The sequence below is a fragment of the Leopardus geoffroyi genome, chromosome X (genome assembly GCF_018350155.1).
Source record: "Leopardus geoffroyi isolate Oge1 chromosome X, O.geoffroyi_Oge1_pat1.0, whole genome shotgun sequence".
Classification (NCBI taxonomy): Eukaryota; Metazoa; Chordata; class Mammalia; order Carnivora; family Felidae; genus Leopardus; species Leopardus geoffroyi.
This window is the reverse complement of record NC_059343.1, coordinates 61,842,501-61,869,117: the sequence shown is the minus strand read 5'-3', so window position 1 is coordinate 61,869,117 and position 26,617 is coordinate 61,842,501. Positions and strand designations below refer to the sequence as shown.

At 36.0% G+C, this 26,617-nt stretch overlaps 1 protein-coding gene and 1 pseudogene across 2 annotated transcripts in view; both read left to right on the top strand.

Moving 5' to 3' along the window:
- Window positions 1–26,617, top strand: part of ZDHHC15 (zinc finger DHHC-type palmitoyltransferase 15) — a 204,356-nt gene that overhangs the window by 49,087 nt on the left and 128,652 nt on the right. For both annotated transcript variants that reach the window (XR_006710984.1, XM_045472156.1), the window contains exon 2: window positions 7,552–7,578. Coding sequence is in view for 1 of the 2 variants with exons in the window: in XM_045472156.1 (XP_045328112.1) it covers window positions 7,552–7,578 (27 nt within the window). In the remaining variant the exon portion in view is untranslated. The remainder of the gene's footprint in view (window positions 1–7,551; window positions 7,579–26,617) is intronic.
- On the top strand, window positions 23,345–24,667 carry LOC123595018 (annotated as a pseudogene).

Genomic DNA, 26,617 nt, shown 5'->3' with positions numbered 1-26,617 from the left:
TATCCATTTTGAGTTTGTTTTTGTCAATGGTGTGAGAAAGTTGTCTAGTTTCAATCCTCTGCATGTTGCTGTCCAGTTCTCCCAGCACCATTTGTTAAAGAGACTGTCTTTTTCCATTGGATGTTCTTTCCTGCTTTGTCAACGATTAGTTGGCCATACGTTTGTGGGTCTAGTTCTGGGGTTTCTATTCTATTCCATTGGTCTGTGTGTTTGTTTTTGTGCCAATACCATGCTGTCTTGATGATGACAGCTTTGTAGTAAAGGCTAAAGTCTGGGATTATGATGCCTCCTGCTTTGGTCTTCTTCAAAATTACTTTGGCTATTCGGGGCCTTTTGTGGTGCCCTGTGAATTTTAGGATTGCTTGTTCTAGTTTCGAGAAGAATGCTGGTGCAGTTTTGATTGGGATTGCATTGAATGTGTAGATAGCTTTGGGTAGTATTGACATTTCACAATATTTATTCTTCCAATCCATGAGCATGGAATGTTTTTCAATTTTTTTATATCTTCTTCAATTTCCTTCATAAGCTTTTTATACTTTTCAGCATACAGGTCTTTTACATCTTTGGTTAGATTTATTCCTAGGTATTTCATGCTTCTTGGTGCAATTGTGAATGGGATCAATTTCTTTATTTGTCTTTCTGTTGCTTCATTGTTAGTGTATAAGAATGCAACTGATTTCTGTGCATTGATTTTGTATCCTGCAACTTTGCTGAATTCATGTATCAGTTCTAGCAGACTTTTGGTGTATTCTATCGGATTGTCCATGTATAATATCATGTCATCTGCAAAAAGCGAAAGCTTGACTTCATCTTTGCCAATTTTGATGCGTTTGGTTTCCTTTTGTTGTCTGATTGCTGATGCTAGAACTTCCAACACTATGTTCAACAACAGCAGTGAGAGTGGACATCCCTGTCGTGTTCCTGATCTCAGGGGAAAAGCTCTCAGTTTTTCCCCATTGAGGATGATGTTAGCTGTGGGCTTTTCATAAATGGCTTTTATGATCGTTAAGTATGTTCCTTCTATACTGACTTTCTCGAGGGTTTTTATTAAGAAAGTTTGCTGGATTTTGTCTAAGGCCTTTTCTGCATCGATTGACAGGATCATGTGGTTCTTTTCTTTTCTATTATTAATGTGATGTATCGCGTTGATTAATTTGCGAATATTGAACCAGCCCTGCATCCCAGGAATGAATCCCACTTGAGCATGGTGAATAATTCTTTTTATATGCCGTTGAATTCGATTTGCTAGTATCTTATTGAGAATTTTTGCATCCATATTCATCAGGGATATTGGCCTGTAGTTCTCTTTTTTTACTGGGCCTCTGTCTGCTTTAGGAATCAAAGGAATACTGGCTTCATAGAATGAGTCTGGAAGTTTTCCTTCCCTTTCTATTTCTTGGAATAGCTTGAGAAGGATAGGTATTATCTCTGCTTTAAATGTCTGGTAGAACTCCCCTGGGAAGCCATCTGGTCCTGGACTCTTATTTGTTGGGAGATTTTTGATGACTGATTCAATTTCTTCGCTGGTTATGGGTCTGTTCAAGCTTTCTATTTCCTCCTGATTGAGTTTTGGAAGAGTGTGGGTGTTCAGGAATTTGTCCATTTCTACCAGGTTGTCCATTTTGTTTGCATATAATTTTTCATAGTATTCCTTGATACTTGCTTTTATCTCTGAGGGATTGGTTGTAATAATTCCATTTTCATTCATGATTTTATCTATTTGGGTCATCTCCCTTTTCTTTTTGAGAAGCCTGGCTAGAGGTTTGTCAATTTTGTTTATTTTTTCAAAAAACCAACTCTTGGTTTTGTTGATCTGCTCTACATTTTTTTTAGATTCTATATTGTTTATTTCTGCTCTGATCTTTATTATTTCTCTTCCTCTGCTGGGTTTAGGCTGTCTTTGCTGTTCTGCTTCTATTTCCTTTAGGTGTGCTGTTAGATTTTTTATTTGGGATTTTTCTTGTTTATTGAGATAGGCCTGGATGGCAATGTATTTTCCTCTCAGGACTGCCTTCGCTGCATCCCAAAGCATTTGGATTGTTGTATTTTCATTTTCGTTTGTTTCCATATATTTTTTAATTTCTTCTCTAATTGCCTGGTTGACCCACTCATTCGTTAGTAGGGTGTTCTTTAACCTCCATGCTTTTGGAGGTTTTCCAGACTTTTTCCTGTGGTTGATTTCAAGTTTCATAACATTGTGGTCTGAAAGTGTGCATGGTATGATCTCAATTCTTGTATACTTATGAAGGGCTGTTTTGTGACCCAGAATGTGATCTATCTTGGAAAATGTTCCATGTGTACATGAGAAGAAAGTATATGCTGTTGCTTTGGGATGCAGAGTTCTAAATATATCTGTCAAGTCCATCTGATCCAATGTCTCATTCAGGGCCCTTGTTTCTTTATTGACCGTGTGTCTAGATAATCTATCCATTTCTGTAAGTGGGGTGTTAAAGTCCCCTGCAATTACCACATTCTTATAAATAAGGTTGCTTATGTTTGTGAGTAATTGTTTTATATATTTGCGGACCCACGTATTCGGCGCATAGACATTCTTAATTGTTAGCTCTTCCTGATGCATAGACCCTGTGATTATTATATATTGCCCGTCTTCATCTCTTTTTACAGCCTTTAATTTAAAGTCTAGTTTGTCTGATATAAGGGTGGCTACTCCAGCTTTCTTTTAACTTCCAGTGGCATGATAAATACTTTTACATCCCCTCACTCTGAATCTGAAGGTGTCCTCAGGTCTAAAATGAGTCTCTTGTAGACAGCAAATAGATGGGTCTTGTTTTTTTATCCATTCTGATACCCTATGTCTTTTGGTTGGCGCATTTAATCCATTTACATTCAGTGTTATTATAGAAAGATACGGGTTTAGAGTCATTGTGATGTCTGTATGTTTTATGCTTGTAGCCATGTCTCTGGTACTTTGTCTCACAGGATCCCCCTTAGGATCTCTTGTAGGACTGGTTTGGTGGTGACAAATTCCTTCAGTTTTTGTTTGTTTGGGGAGACCTTTATCTCTCCTTCTATTTTAAATGAAAGACTTGCTGGGTAAAGGATTCTCAGCTGCATATTTTTCCTGTTCATCACATTGAAGATTTCCTGCCATTCCTTTCTGCCTGCCAATTTTCAGAAGAGAGATCAGTCACAAGTCTTATAGTCTCCCTTTATATGTTAGAGCACGTTTATCTCTAGCTGCTTTTAGAATTTTCTCTTTATCCTTGTATTTTGCCAGTTTCACTATGATATGTCGTGCAGAAGATTGATTCAAGTTACGTCTGAAGGGAGTTTTCTGTGCCTCTTGGATTTCAATGCCTTTTTCCTTCCCCAGATCGGGAAGTTCTCAGCTATTATTTCTTCAAGTACACCTTCAGCACCTTTCCCTCTCTCTTCCTCCTCTGGAATACCAATTATGTGTAGATTATTTCTCTTTAGTGCATCACTTAGTTCTCTAATTTTCCCCTCATTCTCCTGGATTTTTTTATCTCTCTTTTTCTCAGCTTCTTCTTTTTCTATAATTTTATCTTCTAGTTCACCTATTCTCTCCTCTGCCTCTTCAATCCGAGCCGTGGTCGTTTCCATTTTATTTTGCAGCTCGTTTATCCCGTTTTTTAGGTCCTCCTGACTGTTCCTTAGTCCCTTGATCTCTGTAGCAAGAGATTCTCTGCTGGCCTCTATACTGTTTTCAAGCCCAGCGATTAATTTTATGACTATTATTCTAAATTCACTTTCTGTTATATTATTTAAATCCTTTTTAATCAGTTCATTAGCTGTTGTTATTTCCTGGAGATTCTTTTGAGGGGAATTCTTCTGTTTGGTCATTTTGGATAGTTCCTGGAGTGGTTGGAACTGCAGGGTGCTTCCCCTGAGCTGTCTTGGATAACTCGTGTTGTTGGGTGGGGCTGCAGTCAGACCTTTTGTCTGCTCCCAGCCCACCGCTGGGTCGCAGTCAGACTGGTGTGTGCCTTCTCTTCCCCTCTCCTAGGGGCAGGATTCACTGTGGGGTGGCGTGGTCCGTCTGGGCTACTTGCTCACTGCCAGGCTTGTGGTGCTGGGGATCTGGCATATTAGCTGGGGTGGATAGGCAAGGTGCACGGGGGCAGGCCCAGCTCGCTTCTCCTTTGGTGATCTGCTTCAGGAGGGACCCTTCGGGAGGGAGTCAGATCCGCCGCCAGCGGTGGGATCCACAGAAACACAGCGTTGGGTGTTTACAAGGTGCCAGCAAGTTCCCTGGTAGGAACTGATTCCCTTTGGGATTTTGCCTGGGGGATGGGCGAGGGAGATGGCGCTGGTGAGCGCCTTTGTTTCCCTCCAAACTGTGCTCTGTCATCCCAGGGCTCAGCAACTCTCCCTCCCATTGTCCTCCAGCCCTCCCTCTCTCTGAACAGAGCTGTTAACTTATAGCCTTCCGGATGTTAAGTCCCTCTCACTGTCAGAACACACTCCGTCTGGCCCCTCTGCTTTTGCAAGCCAGACTTGGGGTCTCTGCTTGGCCGGCGGGCCGCCCCTCTGCCCCGCCTCCCTCCTGCCAGTCTGTGTCACGGGCACTGCCTTGCTGCCCTTCCTACCCTCTTCCATGGGCCTTTTGTCTGCGCTTGGCTCTGGAGACTCTGTTCTGCTAGTCTTGTGGTGGTTTTCTGGGTTATTTAGCCTGGTGTAGGTGGAATCTAAGTGATCAGCAGGACGTGGTGAGCCCAGCGTCCTCCTACACCACCATCTTCCCCCTACTAATGACTTTTATTTACCTATGTAGCCACCTTTACCAATATTCTTGATTTTTTTTAATGGCTTGAAATATAGTTAGTGTCTTTTAATTACTTCCTGGGGAACACGCTGTCATTTCTTGAAGGATAGTTCTACCAGTGGTGAACTCCCTCATTTTTTGTTTATCTATGAATATTATTTTATCCTTCATTTTTTGAAGGCTAGTGTTACTAGTTATATAATTCTTAATTGACAGATCTTTCCCTTTCAACACTTTATTTATTTTTTATGTTTATTCATTTTTGAAAGACAGAGAGAGACAGAGCCCAAGCAGGCGTGGGGTGGAGAGAGAGGGGGACACAGAATCTGAAACAGGCTCCAGGTTCTGAGCTTTCAGCACAGAGCCCAACACGGGGCTTGAACTCACGAGCCACGAGACCATGACCTGAGCCAAAGTCGTATGCTCAACTGACTGAACCACCCAAGCGCCCCTCCTTTTGACACTTTAAATATGGCATCTTACTGCCTTCTGGCCTCCATGGTTTCCAAAGAGAAATAAAATGTATTTATTTATTTATTTATTTATTTATTTATCTTATTATTTTTTGTATGTGAAATTGCTTATGTTTTCCTGTTTTCAAAATGTTTCTTTGTCTTTGGTTTTGTCAGTTTGATTATGTGTCTGATTGTGGATATCCTTTAATTTCTCCAATGTGGAGTTTGTTGAGATTCTTACATGTTTAGATTTATGTCTTTTACCAAATTTGAGGAGTTTTCCAGTCATTATTTCTTCAAATATTCTTTTGCTCCCCCTTTCTCTAAAACTCCCATTATGAAGATAGTAAATTTGATGGTGTCCTACAAGTCTTAGAGACTTTGTTCATTTTTCTTTCATTTCTTTTTCATTTTGCTCTTCAGATTGGATAATTTAAATCAACCTGTCTTCATGTTCACTGATTCTTTTTCCTGCTGCTTAAATCTGATGTTGGGTCCCTCTAGTAAAGTTTTAATTTTATGATTGTTGTTTTCATCTCCAGTATCTTATTTGGTTCCTTTCTTTAATTTTTATCTCTTCGTTTATATAGATACTCTCTTTTTATTCCTCTGATCTCTTTTAGTTCTTTATACGTGGTTTTTCTCTTTGAGCATATTTAAGATAGTGAATTTAAAGTCTTTGTCTAGCAATAGCCTTCCTGGACAGTTTCTATTAATTCCTTTTCCCTATTAATAAGCTATACTATTTTGTTTCTTTGCATGCCCTATAAATTTTGTTGTTGAAAATATACATTTAGAATATCATAAAATAGAAATCTAGAAATTAGATTCTCTATCTCCCTAGGGTTTGTTTTTGCTGCCTGTTGTTAGTTCGTTTTGTTTGCTTCTGTAGTGATTTTTTTTATATTAAAGAATGTATTCTTTTTTACATGTGATCTTTGAAGTCTCTGTTTCCTAAATTTGTAGTCAGTTGGTTATATAAATTTTTCATGAGTGCCCTGGATTCAGAAATGGAAAAGAAGAAAAAATATACTCATCAATCTTTCTTACCCAGGATTTTTTAACTGGAAAGGAAGGAAAAAGAGTAGCCATCTGTAGGCAGGTGTATTACGAAAATAGCACATTATCTGGTCAGATTTTTTAGCACAAACAAAGTAGAACAGTTTTCACGTTCATTCAAATGATTATTGAAAGGATAAAAATTTATGACTCAACAAAAATAGATGTAGAAATGAAGAGAAAGAGAAGTATGACTGATGAATGACCTGAGGAAATAGCCCTACAGTACAAGTCTCATTCTCTGCTTGGATTTTTCCCCCATTTTTCTGACCATAAGTGTTTATCATTTTATATGAAAACCATCTTAATTCAATACCTTCTCAAGATTGAAAACCATGCTTTATAGTTTCACTTTGCCTTAACATCTAGTATAATTGCACACAGATATTGGTGGTGACTAAAAAGCGGTAGGCCTCACATTCTTCAAATGACATTCTGGCAAAAATTATGTATATATTACATAAAACAGCAAATAGTGATTGGGGGAAGTAGGCACAAAAGCCTTGAAGCCTGGAATCTAGTCCCAGCTCTACCATTAACTTGCTCTGATACCTGGGCAAATCATTGATACTACTCTAGTCCATTTTTCCCAGTGTAAAATGAAACCAATAAACCAGAGAATTGCTGAAGTTTCTTTCTGTTCTGATATTCTATGAAATCATAGTTCAAATATAATAAGAAGAAGTAATTTTGTTATGTACTTGCCTTGTGCTAGATACTATGCTAAACAGAAGTTACATTCATTAACTCATTTAAATCTTGAGTAACCTTGTGAGGTAGGTAATGTTAGGGAAGTTAGGGAACCTGCCTGAAGTCACAAAATAGTGCAACTGGGTATTTAACCCAGGCAGTCTGATTTCATAGCTGGCATGTAACCTCCACACTAAATTAACTCTAAATACACAAGGGATTCTTGGTATTTAAAGATGTTCTCCAGTGAATAGTCTGAGAAAATGAATAATCAATCATCTTCTAATTGATTGGCTTTTTATCTCTTACTACCATGTTATAGCTCAAGAGTTTCCATTTGGTGGGACGTAAAAAATTTATATTACATCTGTATTCGTTGAATGAGTAGAAATTCCTACTTACTCAGGTTTCAGATGAAGAAAGATAGTAAAGGATGGAATTTGATCATCCTTATCGTCCCTCATCTTAGCAGGTTGATTGTTTCCTAATGTATTAATTCCATTGAATAAACTGCTCAAAAATAGTGGTATGGACAAATGGATTAGAAAAATTATATTTTTAGATATCACTAATTTTGACCTTTCCCTTTCTTTTTTACAGTGACTGTTTTGAGCCCAGCAGAAAAAGGTAAGATAGCATTTTAAATTGCATTGGTCAGAATTGTATCTCTCTAAGAGTGAATTACATAAAAGCCTAGAAATTGGGCAACTTTCCCAGGAATACTGAATTGAGTGGAAAGTTTGGGATGGCAGTTTTCAGGAAGCATACACAGACCATACCCAGAGATATAGCAGAACATATTTTTAGTGGCCCCTATGGCTGTAGGACAGAAATTGGTAGTTATCAGGATTTATGATAGAGAGGACCTAGGCTCTTTCTTGCTTCATCACGGTTGTCCTAGGTACTTTGCCTTCCTGTGCAATTCATTCCTCCTTCAAGGTATGGAGTAAGGGCACCACAAAGAAATATAAAGGGATAGGTTCTTCACCATCGGAGGTCCAATATATTTACTATATTCTTCTCCACTCTTCACCCCCATCCAGTCTGATCTACAATTTATACTACCACAGTAAAGAGATTGAGGAATTTTCCATTAAAAAATGTATAAGCTAAGTATGAGCCTTAACAAACATTTAGCTTTACATTATTTTCTCAGGCTTTACCATAAGTATTTAGCCACTTTATATAGGCACTTGTAATTCTCACTTCATGGGATTAGCTGTTATAATTCATTAATTACATAATATTTATATTATACTTTTTAAAAATAAAGTTTATTTATTTATTTTTAGAGAAAGAGAGAGATAGTTTGAGTGGAGGAGGGGGGCAGAGGGGGAGAGAGAGAGAGTCCCATTCATGTTCCACACTCAGCACAGAACTTGACATGGGGCCTGATCTCACAAACTGTGAGATCATGACCTAAGTCAAAATCAAGAGTTGGAGGCTTAACCAACTGAGCCACCCAGGCACCCCTATATTACACTTTTTATTCATTTTTAATGATTTTTTTACCTTAATTCAAGTATATTAACATAGAGTGTTATATTACTTTCAGATGTACAATATAATGATTCACAATTCTGTGCATTACTCAGTGCTCATCATGATAAGTTTACTGTTTAATCCCCATCACCTATTTCACTGACCTCCGAACTAACTACCCTCTGGTAACCACCAGTTTGTTTTGTATAGTTAAGAGCCTGTTCCTTGGTTTGTCTCTCTTCATCTTCTTTTTTTTCCTATGCTCATTTGTTTTGTTTCTTAAATTCCACATATAAGTGAAATCATATGGTATTTATCTTTCTCTGATCAACTTATTTCACATAGCATTATACATTCTACCTCCATTCCTTTGTTGCAAATGGCAAGATTTCATTTTTTTCTCTGGCTGAGTGCTATTCAATTGTATATATATATACCACATCGTCTTTATCCATTCATGTGTCACGAACACTATGGCTGCTTTCAGTTTTGGCTATTGTAAATAATGCTGCAAGAAAAATATGAATGCATGTATCCCTCTCAATTAGTGTTTTTTGTGTTTTTTGGGTAAGTACCCAGTAGTGTGATTACTGCATCATAGAGTAGTTCTGTTTTTAAATTTTTGAGGAAATTCCACAGTATTTTCTGCAACGGCTGAACCAGTTTACATTCCCACCAACAGTGTAAGAGTTCCCTTTTCTCCACACCCTCACCAACACTTGTTGTTGCTTGTGTTTTTGGTGTTAGCCATTCTGATAGGTGTGAGTTTTGATTTGCATTTCCCTGATGATAAGTGATGATGAGCATCTTCCCATGTGTCTTTGACCATTGGATGTCTTCATTAGAGAAATGTCTGTTTATGACTTCTGCCCATTTTTTAATTGGATTATTTGTTTTAAGCGTGTTGAGTTGTATAAGTTCTTTATGTATTTTGGATACTAACCCATTATTGGGTATGTCATTTGCAAATATCTTCTCCTATTCTGTAGATTGCCTTTTAGCTTTGTTGATTGTTTCCTTCACTATGCAGAAACATTTTATTTTGGTGTAGTCCCAATACTTTATTTTTGCTTTTATTTCCTTTATATTAGGAGACATATCTAGAATGATGTTGCTATGGCTGATGGCAAGGATATTGCTGCCTGTGCTCTCTTCTAGGATTTTTATGCTATTAGGTCTCACATCTATGTCTTTAATCCATTTTGAGTTTATTTTTGTTTATGGTGTAAGAAAGTGGTCCAGTTTCATTCTGTTTCACATAGCTAACCAGTTTTCCTAACACCATTTGTTGAAGAGATGGCCTTTTTCCCATCAGATATTGTTTCCTGCTTTGTCGAAGATTAATTGACCATATAATTGTGGGTTTAACTCCTGGGTTTTCTATTAGGTTCCATTGATGTATGTGTCTATTTTTGTGCCAGTACCATACTGTTCTAATCACTATAGCTTTGTAGTATAATCTCAAGTCTGGAATTGTGATACCTCCAGTTTTGTTTTTCTTTTTCAAAATTGCTTTCGCTATTTGGGTTCTTTTGTGACTCCATACAAATTTTAGGATTCTTTTTTCTAGCTGTGTGAAAATTGCTGTTGGTATTTTGAAAGGGATTCCATTAAATGTGGAGTTTGCTTGGGATGTATAGAAATTTTAACAGTATTTGTTTTTCCAATCCCTGAACATGTAATGTCTTGCCATTTCTTTATGTCCTCTTCAATTTCTTTCATCAGTGTTTTCTAATTTTCAGAGTGTAGTTTATTTTCACCTCTTTGGTTACATTTATTCCTAAGTATCTTCTTAGTTGGGGGCAATCTTAATTGGCATTGTCTTCTTAATTTCTGTTTCTGCTGCTTCATTATTGCTCTGTAGAAATGTAAAAGGTTTCTGTACACTGATTTTGCATTCTGTAACTTTACTGAATTCAGTTTTTGGTGGTGTTTGGGGGGTTTCTATATAGAGTATCATGCCATCTACAAATAGGGAAAGTTTTACTTCTTCCTTGCCAGTTTAGATGTCTTTTAATTTTTTGTTGTTGTTGTCTAATTGCTGTGGCTAGTACATCCAGTACTATTGAATACAAGTGGTGAGAGTGCATATCCTTGTCTTGTTCATGACCTTAAGGGAAAAGCTCTGTTTTTATCCATTGAGGATGATATCAGCTTTGGGTTTGTCATATATGACCTATGTGATGTTGAGATATGTTCCCTCTAAACCCACTTTGAGTGCGTTTATCATGAATGGATGTGGTACTTCATCAAATGCTTTTTCTGCATCTATTGAAATGATCATATGGTCTTATCTTTTCTCTTATTGATGTGATATGTCACATTTATTGATTTGTGAATATTCAATCATCTTGCATCCCAGGAATAAATCCCACTTGATCATAGAGAATGATATTTTTTAATGTATTGATGAGTTGGGTTTGCTAATATTAATATTTTGTTGAGAATTTTTGCACCTGTATCCATCAGGGATATTGGCCTGTTCTCTTTTTTAGTGGTGTCTTTATCTGGTTTTGGTATCAGGATAATTCTGGCCTCATAGAATTCATCAAATGAATTTTGAAGTTTTCCTTCCTTTTCTACTTTTTGGAATAGTTTAAGAATAGGTATTAATTCTTCTTTTATTTTTTAAAAAGTTTTTATTTAAATTCCAGTTAGTTAATGTATCATGTAACACTAGTTTCGGGTGTACAATGTAGTGATTCAGCACTTTCATACCACACATGATGCTCATCACAACTGCACTCCTTAATCCTCATCAATTATGCAACCCATCCCCACCCTACTCCCTTCTGTAAACCATCACTTTGGTGTCTATAGTTAAGTCTGTTTCTTTTTTTGCCTCTCTCTCTCTTTTTTAGTTTTACTCATTTGTTTTATTTCTTAAATTCCACATATGAGTGAAATCCTATGGTATTTGTCTTTCTCTAATTTCACATAATACTCTTTAGCTCCATTCATGTCATTGCAGATGGCAATATTTCATTCTTTTTCATGGATGAGTAATATTACATTGTATGTATATACCACGTTTTCTTTATCCATTCATCAGACAATGGATACTTGGGCTGTTTCCATAATTTGGCTATTGTAGATAATGCTGCTACAAATATTGGGGTGCATGTATCCCTTTGAATTAGTATTTTTGTATTTGTTTCATCCTGTCTTATTGACTGAGGAGACCAATGCACTAAAAGGCTGAGTTTTGCTCAAGGTCACACAGGTAGTAAATAATAAAGCCAGGATTTTAACCCTGGTAGTTTGGCACCAGCATCCTTACTCTTTTTTTTTTAAGTTTTTGTTTAAATTTCACTTAGTTCACATAGAGTGTAGTATTAGTTTCAGATGTACAATATAGTGATTCAACACTTCCATACCATACCAGTGATCATCACAGCAAGTGCACTCCTTAATTCCCATCACATGTGTAACCTATACTATAGAGTCTGTTTCTTGCTTTGCCTCTCCCTCTCTGTTTTTTTTTTACCTATGCTTGTTTGTTTTGTTTCTTAAGTTCCACATGAGTGAAATCATAAGGTGTTTGTCTTTTTCTGACTGACTTATTTTGTTTAGCATAATACACTCTAGCTCCATCCACATTGTTACAAATGGCAAGATTTCATTCTTTTCGATGGCTGATAATGTTCTAGTGTGTGTGTGTGTGTGTGTGTGTGTGTGTGTGTGTGTGTGTACACACCACACCACATCTTCTGTATCCATTCGTCAGTCAATGGATATTTGGGCTCTTTCCATAGCTTGCCTATTGTTGATAATGCTGCTATAAACACTAGGGTGCATGTGTCCCTTTGAAGCAGTATTTTTATATCCTTTGGGTAAATACCTAGTAGTGCAATTGCTGGATCATAGGGTACTTCTACTTTTAACTTTTTGAGGATCCTCCATACTGTTTTCCAGAGTGAATTCCACATCTTTTTTAACCATTCACCAGCCACTGGGCACTTTGTTTCAATAATGTGGCTATTGTTGATAATGCTGCTGTAAATATCAGGGTGCATGTAAGCCTTTGAATTAGTACTTTTGTATTCTTTGATTAAATATCTAGTAGTGCAATTGCTGATTTGTAGAGTAGTTCCAATTTTAACCTTTTGAGGAAACTCCATTCTGTTTTCTAGAGTGGCTGTACCAGTTTGCATTTTCACCAACAGGGCAAGAGGGTTCCCCTTACTCTACATCCTGGCTAACACCTGTTATTTGTTGTGTTGTTGATTTCAGCCATTCTTGACAGATGTGAGGTGATATCTCATATTAGTTTTGATTTGCATTACCCTGATGGTCAGTTGTGTAGAGCATCTTTTCATATGTCTATTGGCCCTCTAGATGTCTTCCTTGAAAAAGTATGTATTCATGTCTTCTTCCCATTTTCTAATTGGATTATTCATTTTTGGGGTGTTGAGTTTTATAAGTTCTTTATAGATTTTGGATACTAACCCCTTGTCATGTATGCCATTTGCAACTATATTTTCCCATTACATAGGTTGCCTGTTAGTTTTGCTGATTGTCTCCATTTTGCAGAAGATTTTTATTTTGTTGTAGTCCCAATGGTTTACTTTTGCTTTGGTTTCCCTTGCCTCAGAACACATATCTAGAATAAAATTGCTATGGCCAATGTCAAACAGGTTACAGCCTGTGTTCTCCTCTAGGCTTCATATGGTTTCAGATCTCACATTTAGGTCTTTAATCCATTTTGAATTATTTTTGTGTTTGGTATAAGAAAGTGTTCCAATTTCATTCTTTTGTATATTGCTGTCTAATTTCCCCAACACCCTTTGTTAAAGAGACTGTCTTTTTCACATTGGATATCCTTTCCTGATTTGTTGAAGATTAATTGGCCATATAGTTGTGGATTCATTTCTGGGTTGTCTAGTTTGTTCCATTGATGTATGTGTTTATTTTTGTTCCAGTACCATACTGTTTTAATCATTGCAGCCTTGTAACATAAGACCAGACTTCTGATGCCTCCAGCTTTGCTTTTCCTTTTCAAGTTTGCTTTAGCCATTTGTGGTCTTTTTTGATTCCATACAAATTTCAAGATTATTTGTTCTAGGTCTGTGAAAAAAATGCTGGTGGGTTTTGATAGGCATTGCATTAAATGTGTAGATTACTTTGGATAGTATAGATATTTTAACAATATTTGTTTTTCCAATTCATCCTCATAGAATATCTTTCCATATCTTTGTATCCTCTTCAATTTCTTTCATCTGTGTTTTGTAGTTTTCTGAGTATAGGTCTTTTATCTCTTTGATTAGGTTTATTCCTAGTTATCTTCTTATTTTGTATGCAATTGTAATTGGGATTGTTATCTTAATTTCTCTTTCTGCTGCTTCCTTATTGGTGTATAGAAATGTAACGGATTTCTCAATGTTGATTTTATATTCTTTGATTACTGAACTCGTGTATCAGGTCTAGCAGTTTTGGGTGGAGTCTTTTGGGTTTTCTACATAGAGTATCATGTCATTTACAAATAGTGAAAGTTTTACTTCTTTCTTATCAATTTGGTTGCCTTTTATTTCATTTTGTTTTCTAATTGTTATGGCTAAGCCTTCCAGTACTGTTAAATAACAGTGTGAGAGTGGGCATCCCTGCCTTTTTCCTGACTGTAGAGAAAAATCTCTTAGTTTTTCCTCATTATGCATGATACAAGTTGTAGGTTTTTCTTATATCGCCTTTATGATGTTGAAGGATATTTTTTCTAAACCCACTTTGTTGAAAGTTTTTATCATGAATGGATGTTGTACTTTATCTTTTTTTTTTTTTTTTTTTTAATTTATTTTTGGGACAGAGAGAGACAGAGCATGAACGGGGGAGGGTCAGAGAGAGAGGGAGACACAGAATCGGAAACAGGCTCCAGGCTCCGAGCCATCAGCCCAGAGCCCGACGCGGGGCTCGAACTCACGGACCGCGAGATTGTGACCTGGCTGAAGTCGGACGCTTAACCGACTGCGCCACCCAGGCGCCCCTGTTGTACTTTATCAACTGCATTACCTTGATACCAAAATCAGCTAAGGACTCCACTAAAAAGGAGTACTAGAGGCCAATATTCCTGTTGAACATGAATGCATAATTCTTCAGTGAAATACTAGCAAACCGAATCCAACAATATATTTTTTAAAATGATTCACCACAATCAAGTGGGATTCATTCCTGTGTTGCAAGTGTGGTTCATCATTCGCAAATCAATCAATATGATATACTACATTAATAAAAAGAATGAGAATCATATGATCATTTCAATAGAAGCAGAAAAATCATTTGACAAAGTACAACATCCATTCATATTATCACTCATTTAAGAGAGGTGTTGGCTATAGAGGCAACAGAGCAGAGTGGTGGGAAGACAATAGAGCATAGTAGCTAAAAGTCTGGGTTCTGGAACTATCCTCTCTAAATTCCAATCCTAGGACCAGCACTTCCTACTAAATTATTCAACCTTCTGTTGCCCACTTTATTTACATGTGAAATAAAATACTACCTATTTCATAGAGTTATTGTGAGAATTTAATGAGATAATGCATGCAAAAGCACTTAGAACAGTGGTAAAAAAAAAAGCCATACTTTTCTCAGCAGATATTTGCTACTATTGTTATAGCCTAAGAGCAAGTCTTAAGTTGCCTCTTATTCTCATGTATGGTTCTTTAAGTCAGAGATCATTCATATATAATGAACATTTTCTTTTTTCAAATTTTTATTTAAATTCTAGTTAGTTAACATATAGTGTAATATTGGTTTTAGGAGTAGAATTTAGTGTTTCATCAGTTACATATAACATTCAGTGCTCAACACAACAAGTGCCCTCCTTAATACCCATCACCCATTTAGCCCATCCCCTTCCCACCTCCCCTCCATCAAACCTCAACCCTTGTTCTCTATAGTTAAGAGTCTTGTATGGTTTTATTTTTTCTTTCCCCCCTTTCCTCTACATTCATCTGTTTTGTTTCTTAAATTCCACACACAAGTGAAATCTATGGTATTTGTCTTTATCTGACTGATGTTATTTTGCTTTGCATTATAACCTCTAGCTGCATCTATGTTGTTGCTGCAAATGGTAAGATTTCATTCTTTTTTGTGGCGCTATATATATATATATATATATATATATATATACACACACATACACCACCTCTTTATCCATTCATCAGTCGATGGATATTTGGGCTGTTTCTATAATTTAGCTATTGTAGATAATGCTGCTATGAACATCTGGGTACATGTCTCCCTTTGAGTTAATATTTTGGTATCCTCTGTGTAAATACCTAGTAGTACATTTGCTGGGTCATAGGGTAGTTCTATTTTTAACTTTTTTGAGGAACCTCTATACTGTTTTCCAGAGTGGCTGTACCAGTTTGCATTCCACCAACAGTTTAAGAGGGATCCCCTTTATCTGCTTCCTCACCAACATCTGTTGATTCCTGTGTTGTTAATTTTAGCCAATGAAGATAGTTTTCCATAATATGCTTTGAAGACATGTTGGAAGAGGGATTAATTTATGCTCTGTCATAATAATAATAATAATAATAATAATAATAATAATGCAGACTATCATTTATCATTCACTTACCATGTTAAGTATTATATATACATTAAGTCCTTTAGTACTTACAGCAATACAGTGATGTAGACACTCTTAAATCCATTTTATTGTGTAATAAACTAAAATTTAGAAAATTTAAATTATCCCAGGGCATCCAGCTAGTAATTGGGAGTATTCAAACCCATCACTATCTGAATTCAAAGTTCAGACTCTTAAGTAAACCTGCATTTGTCTTTTAGTTTTCCGTCTACAACTTCCTTATTTGCTTAGTTGAGCTCCTTAATGAGAAACATGATGCTCAATTGCTCTTTTATTTAGTGTCCAAAGTACTATATCTTCATTTTTTGTGTGTTATCAGTGAACTCAACCACACCAGTGTAGGGTGTCATTTGAGTGTAAGCTCAACTCAGCCCAGAGCCTTCCTAGTATCATTAATCCAGTTACCAGGATTTGAGCTCTTTAGATTATGTCACCACAATGTATGATTCTTTTTCGTTTATACCTTTTTGACCAATCCTCCCTCACACTTCCACTCTGGTAACCGTCAGCTTGTTTTCTATAGTTGAGTCTGTTTCTTGGTTTGTCTCTCTTTCTTCTTTTCAGATATTTGTTCCTGCTTTGTTGAAGATTAATTGACCATATAATGTGGGTTTATTTCTGGGCTTTCTATTCTATTCATCTATGTGTCTATTTTTGTGCCAGTACCATATTGTTTTGATTGCTACAGCTTTGTAATATAACTTGAAGTATGGAATTGTGATACCTCCAGTTTTGTTTTCCTTTTTCAAGATTACTTTGTCTATTTGGGGTCTTCTGTTGTCACAGTGTATGATTTTTGTTTATTTCAGGTTTTTATTTAAATTCCAGTTAACATACAGTGTAATATGTATGTGCAATATAGTGATTCACTACTTACAAAACAAGCATCCTTCTTAATATCTATCACCCATTTAACCCATATCCTTCCCCTCCTCCCCTCCAGCAACCCTGTTTTTTCTTTATAGTTAAACTATTTTATGGTTTGCCTCTCTCTTGTTTCCCCATGCTCATCTGTTTTGTTTCCTTTTAAAAAAATCTTTAATGTTTATTTATTTTTGAGAGATAGAGACAGAGTGTGAGAGGGGGATGGGCAGAGAGAGGGAGACACAGAATCTGAAGCAGGTTCCAGGCTTTAAGCTGTCAGCACAGAGCCTGACCCGGGGCTCAAATTCATGAACTACAAGATCATGTCCTGAGCCAAAGTCGGATGCCTAACCAACTGAGCCACCCAGGTGCCCTCATCTGTTTTGTTTCTTAAGTTCCACATATGAGTGAAATAATAAGGTATTTGTATTTCTCTGATTTTTTTCACTTAACATAATATGCTCTAGTTCCATCCACATAGTTGCAGATGGCAAGATTCCATTCTTTTTGATGGCTAAATTTAGATTTGACTGTAGCCAGAAGAAAGTTAGGCTTGGAAAGAACTTCTAAACTCTAGGTCAGGTTACAAGGAGACACCATGAAATTTATTTTTCAGAAAGTATTAGACACTCAAGTATCTGGCATGAATCAGTGAGCCTTGCCTAGACTCTGGCCAAGAGGCCTAATGAATATCTATGGTCCCTTCTAACCCTGTGAATCTGTTTCAATTTATACTGCACTATTAAAGTAGAATACAATACAGCATATGACTACCAGTAGGAACATTATTTGGCATTGGCAAAGAAAATATTACTGGCAAATAAATGAATACCTCAAATCACATAGCCTTTTGTTCAGCCTCCACATCTTAAGAAAACCATATTCAAACATACAGCAAAACTGTTTCCATTTCTTGTCTAGTTAATGGTTCCTTTACTGGATTGAAGAGCTCCCTCCAAAATTTGTGACCATCCAAAACCAATAAATGTGATTTTATTTAAAAATATCATCCTTGCAGATTTAATCTAAATCAAAATGAGACCATACAGCATTAGGATTGGCCCTACGACTGGTGTTCTTATAAGAAAAGGGATATTTATATACACAGATACACACAGAGAGGATAGCCATGTCAAGACAAAGTCAGAAATTGGAGGTATGTTGTCACAATCCAGAGAACACCAACTATTGCGAAGAATCACCAGAAGTTAGGATGAGGCAAGGAATGATTCTCCCCTGGAATCTTCAGAGGGAATATGACCTTGTTCTAGTCTCCAGAACTATGAGAGAATAAATTTATTTAAGCCACGCAGTTTGTGATAATTTTTCATGACATAGCCAGGGAATTAATACAGTTTCTGATAAATTCCAATCTCCAATTCAATAAGAGCATTGTAACAGTAGCAAATAAGCACAGACTTTGGTGTTAGATGTACCCAGGATCAAATCTTGACTTTGCCATTCAATATATAATATATGATCTTTGGGAACTTAACCTCACTAAGTTTCACTTTCTTCATCTGTAAAATTGTTCTAAAAGTAACTGTCTTCTTCTTTTTTGAGAGAGAGAGAGAGAGAGAGAGAGAGAGAGAATCCAAGGAGGGGCAAAGAGAGGGAGAGAGAGAGAGAGAGAGAGAGAGAGAGAGAGAGAGAGAAGCAGGGATCACCCAAAACAGGGCTAGTGTTCCCCCAAAGCGGGACTCGAGATCACCTAAAGTGGGGCTGATGCTCACCCAAAGCGGGGCTAGAGGTCTCCCAAAGTGGGGCTTGTGCTCACCCCATGTGGGACTCAAACTCACAAACTGTGAGATCATGACCTGAGCCAAAGTCAGGTGCTTAATGACTGAGCCACCCAGGCTCCCAAAAGTAATTGTCTTACATGGTGTGTAGAGCACTAAAATCAGATGATGTATATAAGTCTCTTGGCATAGTGCCTGATATATTATAAGTACAAAATAAATAGTAGTAGATACTATTATTGTTATTGTTATTAACATTGGGAAGGACCTAAAAGATCTTTCTTCTAAGAAGCATAATATATTTTAGGACGATAATTCCTACCTTTATAAATATATTGTAAGAAGCCCTGCACTCATATTTTGTAAGTAGAACAACTGAGATCAAAAGAAGTAACGTATGTTGACCTAATCAGATTGTGTCTAGTGTACAGAAAGAACTAAAGCCCAGATCAATGACAGTCCAGAATATTATTTACTATAAAATCCTTGATTATGCAGGACTAATTATTTTTTAAGACATGAGTCCATATCTTTTTCAATAGATCATACTAGAAACAAGGCCAATAATAATAATTTTGCTTTAATAAGACTGTGTGTCATAGATGATCTTTTCAGCATCATAGTATCTGTATTTTGAAAATCTTGATGTGAGGATCTGAGATGTGCTCGATGTTAGAAATTTAGTAGGATCCAAGGATAGGTGAGGATAGGGAATGAATTTAGGAATGAGATCAGGCACAATCTGTCAGAAAATCCACATATAATCAAGAGTAACATATTTACTATAGTTGCTTATCTTGGAAAATGTCCATTAATTGTTTTAAGCAAAAGTTTCACTCATCCTTTGAGAATTCATTTGCGTAGTAGCTTGCATACTAAATTCTCTGGTTTTCCCTTTTAAAGTTAAAGATACTTGTAGTTATTTACTTTTTTAGACATAGATGTAATTCCTAAATACTTGAACTTCTGTGGGCTGAATTTTGTCCTCCTGACATTTATATGTTGAAATCCCAACCCCCACCACCTCAGACTGTGAATGTATTTAGAGATAGGTTTTTTAAAGAGGTAATTAACTTCAAATGAGGTCAGTAGGGTGAGCCCTAATCATTATGACTGGTGTCCTTATAAAAAGAGGATATTAGGATACAGACACACAATTCTAAAGACCATGTGAGGACACAAGAAGATGACCATCTACAAAGCAAGAAAAAACGTCTCAGAAGAAACCAACCCTGTCAATCCCTTAATGTTAGACTTCTAGCCTCCAAAATTGTGAGAAAGTAAATTTCTGTTGTTTAAGCCATTCAGTCTGTAGACTTTGTTATCATAGCCCTAACAAGTTAATATAAGAAATTATTTAGGTTTCCATTTGAAATCCCAGAGCATGGAAGTATGTGCTTTGTGTCTACTTCTTAATTATATGAATTTTGATTTATTGGTCATATATTAGACACCAGGAAAGTAAGAGGGCACTGAGAAGGAAATGCTTGGGCCACAGTATGATCTTTTATCCTTACTTTCATACTGCATAGGAAATCCTCAATTAGGTTTTGGGCAGTTATTTTAGTGCTCTTAATAATAGCCTATTTTATACTCATTGTTGTAAAATTACTATATAATGTGGGTTTGGGGACCAAATGAAGCTCTCTTTAGAGGCTAACCCCCTTCTAAAAGAATGTTATGTTAATTTCAGTATAATTATAACTTTAGTTATTATATTAAGAATGATTAATAATATAACTAGCATTAATAATTTTGTTACAAAAATGCTTACTGAATATTTAAACAATACAAAAATATATAAAATAAAAAATTTAAGTCCTCCTCATACTGCCTCATACCCATCACTACTTATAGATAACTACCATATTTACTTTGATTTGTATCATCGATCTTTTTCTCTGTTTTTACATACAAACATATGAATACAGATGCATATATTTGTATAGACTTGTATTTTTTTAACTGGATTATACTGTGCATATTATTCTATGACCTACTTTTCTCAATAATATAGATTCCTTTCCATGTTAACATATAACAATGTATTTCATTTTTTAATCTCAGGATATGAAACAGTATACATATACTATGATTTATTTAATGTTTCCCCAGTGATAAAGTTAAAAAATAAAATTTTATTGTTTTTCTCGATTATGAGTAATAGAACCTCACAAAATGTAAACAATATAGAAATGTATAAAGTAGAAAGCATGAGTTCTTTGTAATTATTGCAGAGGTTAAGGTTAAGGCAAGATTCAGTGGTGTATCATCTCAAATCTAAAGACACATACAGGGGTGCCTGGGTATCTGAGTTGGTTAAGCTTCTGACTCTTGGTTTCAGCTCAGGGCACGATCTCATGGTTCAAGCACTGCAATGGACTCTATGCTGACAGTGAGGAGCCTCCTTGGGATCCTCTTCCTCTCTCTGCCCATCCCCTGCTTGCTCTCTCTCTCCCTCTTTCTCTCTCTCTCTTAAATAAACTTACAAAAGTAAAGACACAAACAAACTTAAGTGAGGAAATAGAAAAACATTTACCATTCAATTGGAAGTGAAAAACAACCAGGATAGGAATACTTGCATCATGCAAAATAGACTTTAAAACAAAGACTATAACAAAATACAAAGAAGAGTATTACATAATGATAAAGGCGACAGTCCAGTAAGAGGATATAACAATTATAAATATTTACACATTCAACATTGGAGCACCTAAATACATAAAGAAAATATTAACATACATAAGGAGAGAAATTGATGGCAATATAATCGTAGGAGACTTTAACACCACACTTACATCAATAGATCGATCATTCAAGCAGAAAATCAATACAGAAACGAGCTCTTGAATAACACATTAGATCAGATGGATATAACAGATATATACAGAACATTCCATCCAAAAACAACAGAATATACATTATTTCAAGTGCACATGGAACATTTTCCAGAATAGATCACGTTAGGCCAAAAAACAGGTCTCAATAAATTTAAGAAAATTGAAATCACACCATACACCTTTTCCAACCACCATAGTATATAACTAGAAATCAATCACAGGGAAAAAACTCGAAAACACCCACAAATACATGAAGGCTAACCAAAATGGCACTAAGCAACCAATGGATTTATGAAGAAATCAAAGAAAATGACACAAAAATATGGAAACAGATAAAAATGAAAACACAATAGTCCAAAATCTTTGGGACACAGTGAAAACAATTATAAAGAGTAAAATGTATAGTAATACAGGCCTATCTCATGAAACAAGAAAAAGCTGAAATAAACAACCTAACCATATACCTAAAGGAAGTAGTAAAAGGAGAACACGCAAAGCCCAAAGCTAGCAAAATGAAGGAAATAAAGATTAGAGCAGAAATAAATGAAATAGAGAAAAAAAACAATAGAAAAGATTAACAAAATCAAGAGCTGGTTCTTTGAAAAGATAAACCAAATTAGTAAACCCTTAGCCAGACTCACCAGTTGTTACAAAGGATTACAAGAGAATACTATGAAAGATTATATGCCAACAAATTGGACAATCTAGAAGAAATGAATAAAATCCTAAAAACATACAATCTTCCAAAACTAAATTATAAAGAAACAAAATCTCAGCAGATCAATTACTAGTAAAAAAAATTGAATTGGTAATCAAAAAACTACCCAAAATTAAAAGTACAGGATCAGATGGATTCACAGGTAAATTCTACCAAACATTTAAAGAAGAATTAATATCTATTCTCCTCAAACTTTTCCAAAAAATAGAAGAGGAAGAAAAGTTTGTAAATACATTCTATGAGATCAGCATTACCCTGATACCAAAAGCCGACAGATACCACAAACAGAGAAAACTGTAGGCTAATATGCTTGATAAACAGAGATGTAAAAATCCTCAACAAAGAATTATCAAACTGTATTCAACAATACATTAACAGATCATTCACTACAATCAAGTGGGATTTATTCTGGGGATGTAAGAATGGTTCAATATTTGCAAATCAATCAATGTGATATACTACATCAACAAAACAAAGGATATAAATCATATGATCTCAATAGATGCAGAAAAAGCATTTGACAAAAATCAAACATCTGTTCATGATAAAAAGTCTCAACAAAGTGAATCTAGAGGGAACATACCTCAACATTGTAAAGGCTATGTATGAAATACCCACAGCTATCATACTCAATGGTGAAAAATTGAGTGCTTTTTCTCTAAAAGCAGGAACAAGACAAAGATGTCCAGTCTTGCAACTTTTATTCAACACAGTACTGGAAGTCCTAGCCACAGCAATCTGGCAAGAAAAAGAAATAAGAAGCATCCATATTGGTAAGGGAGAAGTTAAATGGTCACTATTTACAGCTGACATAATACAATATATAGAAAACCCAAAAAAACTCCACCAAAAACTACCAGAAATAATAAATGAACTCAGTGAAGTTGCAGGACAAAAAGTTAATACCAAGAAATCGATAGCATGTTTATTCACTAATAACAAAGTAGCAGAGAAATAAAGAAAATAATTCCATTTACAATTGCACACACACACACACACACACACACACAAATAACAATAAAAAAATTTAACCAAGGAGGTGAAAGACTTGTACTCTGAAAACTATAAAACATTGATGACTTTTTTAGTATTATCTGCTTGTGGAACAACCTCCTGCTCCTCCCTCTGCCACCCTGAGTCACTGCCTGGGCAGCTCCAGCCAGTTGGCTCCCCATTCTCGCCACCGATATTTGGAGTTCTTACTTCAACATGGCAGAAATTGACAACTTGCCTAGGGTAATTAAAAGACGAGTGAATGTTCTCAAAAACCTTCAAGTTAAATGTGCACAGATAGAAACCAAATTCCATGAGGAAGTTCATGATCTTGAAAGATAGTATGCTGTTCTCTATCAGCCTCTATTTGATAACTGATTTGAGATCATTAATGCAATTTATGAACCTATAGAAGAAGAATTTGAATGGAAACCATATGAGGAGGATGAAATTTCTGAGGAGCTGAAAGAAAAAGCCAAGATTAAAGATGAGGAAAAGGTTGAGGAAAAAGAAGACCCCAAGGGAATTCCTGAATTCTGGTTGATTGTTTTTAAGAATGTTGACTTGCTCAGTGATATGGCTCAGGGGCATGGTGAACCTGTTCTAAAGCACTTGAAAGATAGTAAAGTGAAGTTCTCAGATGCTGACCAGCAGATGAGTTTTGTCTTAGAATTTCACTTTGAACCCAATGAATATTTCGAAAATAAAGTGTTGACAAGATATAGAGGATGAGGTCAGAAGCGGATGATTCTGATCCCTTTTTTTTTTGATAGACCAGAAATTATGGGTTGTACAGGATGCCAGATTGGAATAAAAGGAAAGAATATCATTTTGAAAACCATTAAGAAGCAGCAGAAACACAGGGACGTGAGATAGTTTGTATTGTGGCCAAAACAGTTTCCAATGACTCTTTCTTTAATTTTTTTTGCCCCTCTTGAAGTTCCAAAGAGTGGAGATCTGGATGTTGCTGCTGAAGCTATCCTTGCTGCAGACTGAAATTGGTCGCATTTTACATGAGAATATAATCCCAAGATCAGTGTTATACTTTACTAAAGAAGCTCTTGAAGTTGATGATGATGATGATTTTGATGAAGAAGCAGATGAGGAAGGGGAAGAAGAAGATAAGGAAAATTATCCAGACTATGACTTGAAAAAAAAAGATCAAAACCCAGCAGAGTGCAGGCAGCAGTAAAGCAGGATATATGTGGCCTTAAGGATAACCTGCACTGTAATAGCCTAAACACAACTATTATTTACTTACAGCCTTATGGTTTTGTATTTTCTTGGAAGACCCAGTAATTTTTTAAAGGAAAGGAACTAAAAATTTTAAAGACCAATTTGTTCTACTTAACATTTTAACTATAGTTTTTCTGTCAGATCTATTGATCGCACAATCTTTCACGCATGTTCATTCATTAGTATATGATTTGATTCTTCTGGAGTAATTTTTATCACATGACAAAGATTTTAGAGTACAGCTATAAAAGCTACAGAACTGGTAAAATAAAGAGTTTTATTTATTGTTTTGCTAATGATTGCCCCTGAAGAACCAAACTATTTTTTTTCAGCGGTAGTTGAATTGGGTTTAAGTTTGCTTCCACTAGGTGGGCCTTTCATTACTTTGTTATACAAAGTATTTGCCTAAGACAAATCATTACTTAAAAAACAAAACCAAAATTTGTCAACACAAATATATGGTTAAGAATCTCAATTAAGACCACACCTTATAACTTAGATTATAAATGGATTTTTGTATTTTAGGTGAAATAGTAAGAAACCTAGTAAGGAAATGATAATAAAGAAACCTAACTTGGGGTGCCTGGGTGGCTCAGTCGTTTGAGCATCTGACTTCAGCTCAGGTCATGATCTCAGAGTTTGTGGTTTGAGCCCCATGTCGGCTCTGTGCTGTCAGCTCAGAGCCTGGAGCCTGCTTTGGATTTTGTGTCTCCTTCTCTCTCTGCCCCTCCACCATTCACGCTCTGTGTCTTTTTCTCTCTCTCTCTCTCTCTCTCAAAAATAAACATTAGAAAAAAAGAAAAACTCATAGTGTGGCTATTGGTTACTACTGGGAGTTGAAGAAAGCCTATTTTCAGAGGTTAAGCCTCATTTTTTATTTAAATCTAAGTTAACATATATTGTAATAATGGTGTCAAGAGTAGAATTTAGTGATTTGTCACTTACATATAACACCCAGTGCTCATCCCAACAAGTGCCCTCCTTAATACCCATCCCCCATTTAGACCATCCCCTGACTCAACAATCCTCCAACAGCCCTCAGTTTGTTTTCTGCATTTAAGAGTCTGTTATGGTTTGCCACCCACTCTGTTTTGATCTTATGTTTACTTCCCTTCCCCTATATTCATCTGTTTTCTTTCTTAAATTCCCCATATAAGTGAACTCATATGATATTTATCTTTCTGTGACTGACTTTATTTCATTTAGCATAATACATTCTAGTTCCATCCACATTGTTGCAAGTGGCAAAATTTAATTCTTTTTTATTGCTGAGTAATATTCCATTGTGTATATATACCACATATTCTTCATCCATTCATCAGTTAATGTACATTTAGGCTCTTTCCATAAATTGGCTACCGTTGATACTGCTATTATAAACATTGAGGTGCATGTGCCCCTTCGAATCAGCATTTTTTTTATCTTTGGATAAATACCTAGTAGTGTAATTGTTGGGCCCTAGGGTAGCTCTATATGTAATTTTTTGAGGAACCTCCATAATGTTTTCCAGAGTGACTGAACCAGTTTGTATTCCCACTAGCAGTGCAAAAGGACTCCTCTTCCTCTGCATCTTCGCCAATATCTGTTGTTTCCTGACTTAACTTTAGCCATTCTGACAAATGTGAGGTGGTATCTCATTGGGGTTTTGATTTGTATTTCCCTGATGATAAGTGATGTTGAGCATCTTTTCATGTGTCTGTTGGCTATCTGGATGTCTTCTTTGGAAAAGTGTGCGTTCATGCCTTCTGCCCATTTCTTCACTGGATTATTTGTTTTGGGGTTTTATGTTTGATAAAATATTTATAGATTTTAGATACTAACCCTTTATCAGATATGTCATTTGCAAATATCTTCTCCCATTCCATCAATTGCCTTTGATTTTGTTGATTCTTTCCTTCACTGTGCAGAAGCTGTTTTTTCGTGATGAGGTCCAAATAGTACACTTTTGCTTTTGTTTCCCTTGCCCCTGGAGACATGTCCAGTAAGAAGTTCTATAGCCGAGGTCAAAAGGTTGTTGCCTGTTTTCTCCTCTAGGATTTTGATGGTTTTCAGTCTCAAATTTAGGTCTTTCATCCATTTTAAGTTTGATTTTTGTGTATGGTGTAAAAAGTGGTTCAGGTCCATTATTCTGCATGTTGCTGTCCAGTTTTACCAACACTATTTGCTAAGGAGACTATCTTTTTTGCTATTGGATATTCTTTCCTGT